This window comes from Enhydra lutris, unplaced genomic scaffold (assembly GCF_002288905.1).
Source record: "Enhydra lutris kenyoni isolate GAN:26980312 unplaced genomic scaffold, ASM228890v2 scaffoldscaffold4859, whole genome shotgun sequence".
Taxonomy (NCBI): Eukaryota; Metazoa; Chordata; class Mammalia; order Carnivora; family Mustelidae; genus Enhydra; species Enhydra lutris.
In genome coordinates, this window is record NW_019158943.1 from 1 (window position 1) to 1,500 (window position 1,500).

The 1,500-nt window shown below is 45.4% G+C and overlaps 1 protein-coding gene across 1 annotated transcript; it reads right to left on the reverse strand.

The window, feature by feature from the left end:
* Window positions 1-67: 67 nt before the first annotated feature.
* On the reverse strand, window positions 68-726 carry LOC111140592 (interferon alpha-1/2-like). Its single transcript, XM_022492798.1, has one exon. It carries the CDS (start codon window positions 614-616, stop codon window positions 68-70), a length of 549 nt encoding a protein of 182 aa, XP_022348506.1. The 5' UTR covers window positions 617-726.
* Window positions 727-1,500: the final 774 nt, after the last annotated feature.

Here is a 1,500-nt window from a genome sequence, read left to right on the forward strand (position 1 = left end):
ACACTACAGACACATGGGAGTGCGATAGTATTCTTCAGAGAGAATCATTTCCATATTGAAAGGGGTGTCACTTCCTGCTCCGCAATCTCTTATGCAAGGCTGTTGATGCATACAAGGGTTTCATGATCTCTGCTCGGACCATCTCCCAGGCACAAGGGCTGTATTGCTTCTCTCGCAGATAGAGGGAGATTCTCTGGAAGTAGTTCCTCAGGATGGAGTCCCCATTCAGCAGGGGTGTCTCCTGCAGGGGACAGGCTTCCAGGTGGCCCAGCTGCTCAGAAAGTCCCGAGCACAATTCCTCCAGGAGGGTCGTGTTCCAGGGAGCAGGTGAGGCCTCTGTGCAGAAGAGGTGGTGGGTCTTCTGGTTCATCACATGGACGACAGGGAGGGCTTGAGCCTTCTGCAGCCCCTTGCCGTCAAACACCTGCTGGGGGAAGCCAAAGTCGTTTGTGTACTTGTCACAGGAGCTAGCAGACATTGTCCTCATGTGTCGCAGGAGCATCAAGGCCCTCCAGTGCATCAGGCCGTAGTCCTGAGGCAGTTCACATCCCAGAGAACCAAGGGAGTGACAGCTGAGCACCACCAGGGCCACCAAGAAGAAGCTGGGCAGGGCCATGGGGTATCCTGCAGATGCTGTTGGCCTGGCTGGGGTGGGCACGTCTGGGAAGCTCTAGCTTCTCAGAACATCTCTTGTGCATGTGGGCCTAAGTAGGGAACATAGGAGTTTTCAATTTCTGAATGTTTCCCTCACTTTCTACTTCTCTTTTTGCTTTCCTTTCTACACTTTCTACTTGAGTTTGGAGCATGGGTTTTTCAACCATGTATTATTTTCTTTAAGTATTATCCTTGCCTCCAGAATCTTTTCGATGTTTTTTAATTGCAACTTCGAAGAAAACGTAATAGCAGGGAGACACAGTATATATCGTTTTATATTGTATATTTGTCTGTGCTTTAAGATAAAAAACGTGTAACGTTTATCCAATTCAGGGTCCAGAATGACTACATATTTTAAGTTCATAGTTATATTTTAAAGCTATTGAGGCTTAAGTATGTTAAGTAAATTTGATGAGTGACTTATAATTTCTTTACATGTATACAGTGTTGATTATGGAGTCCATATGCAAATTAAGTATTTCTAAAAGGACATAATGATTTCAGTGTACCTGAACATTTCAAATCAATCCAGTTTGCTAAATGCAACTGAAAAGTGGTATTATTTACTTAACATGGGTTTTCAGTGTATGGAATTTGAATGTTACCTCATGACAAAATCATTTTTTAAGGTTTTCTATTTATTTATTTGACAGAGACATAGATACAGAGAGAGCACAAGTAGACAGAGCAACAGGCAGACAGTGAGGGAGAAGCAGGCTCCCAACAAGCAGGGAGCCTGATGCAAGGCTCCATCCCAGCACCCTGGGATCATGGCCTGAGCTGAAAGCGGCCACCCAACTGACTGAGCCACCCAGGCACCATGACAACATCATCTTTATCTTCCCC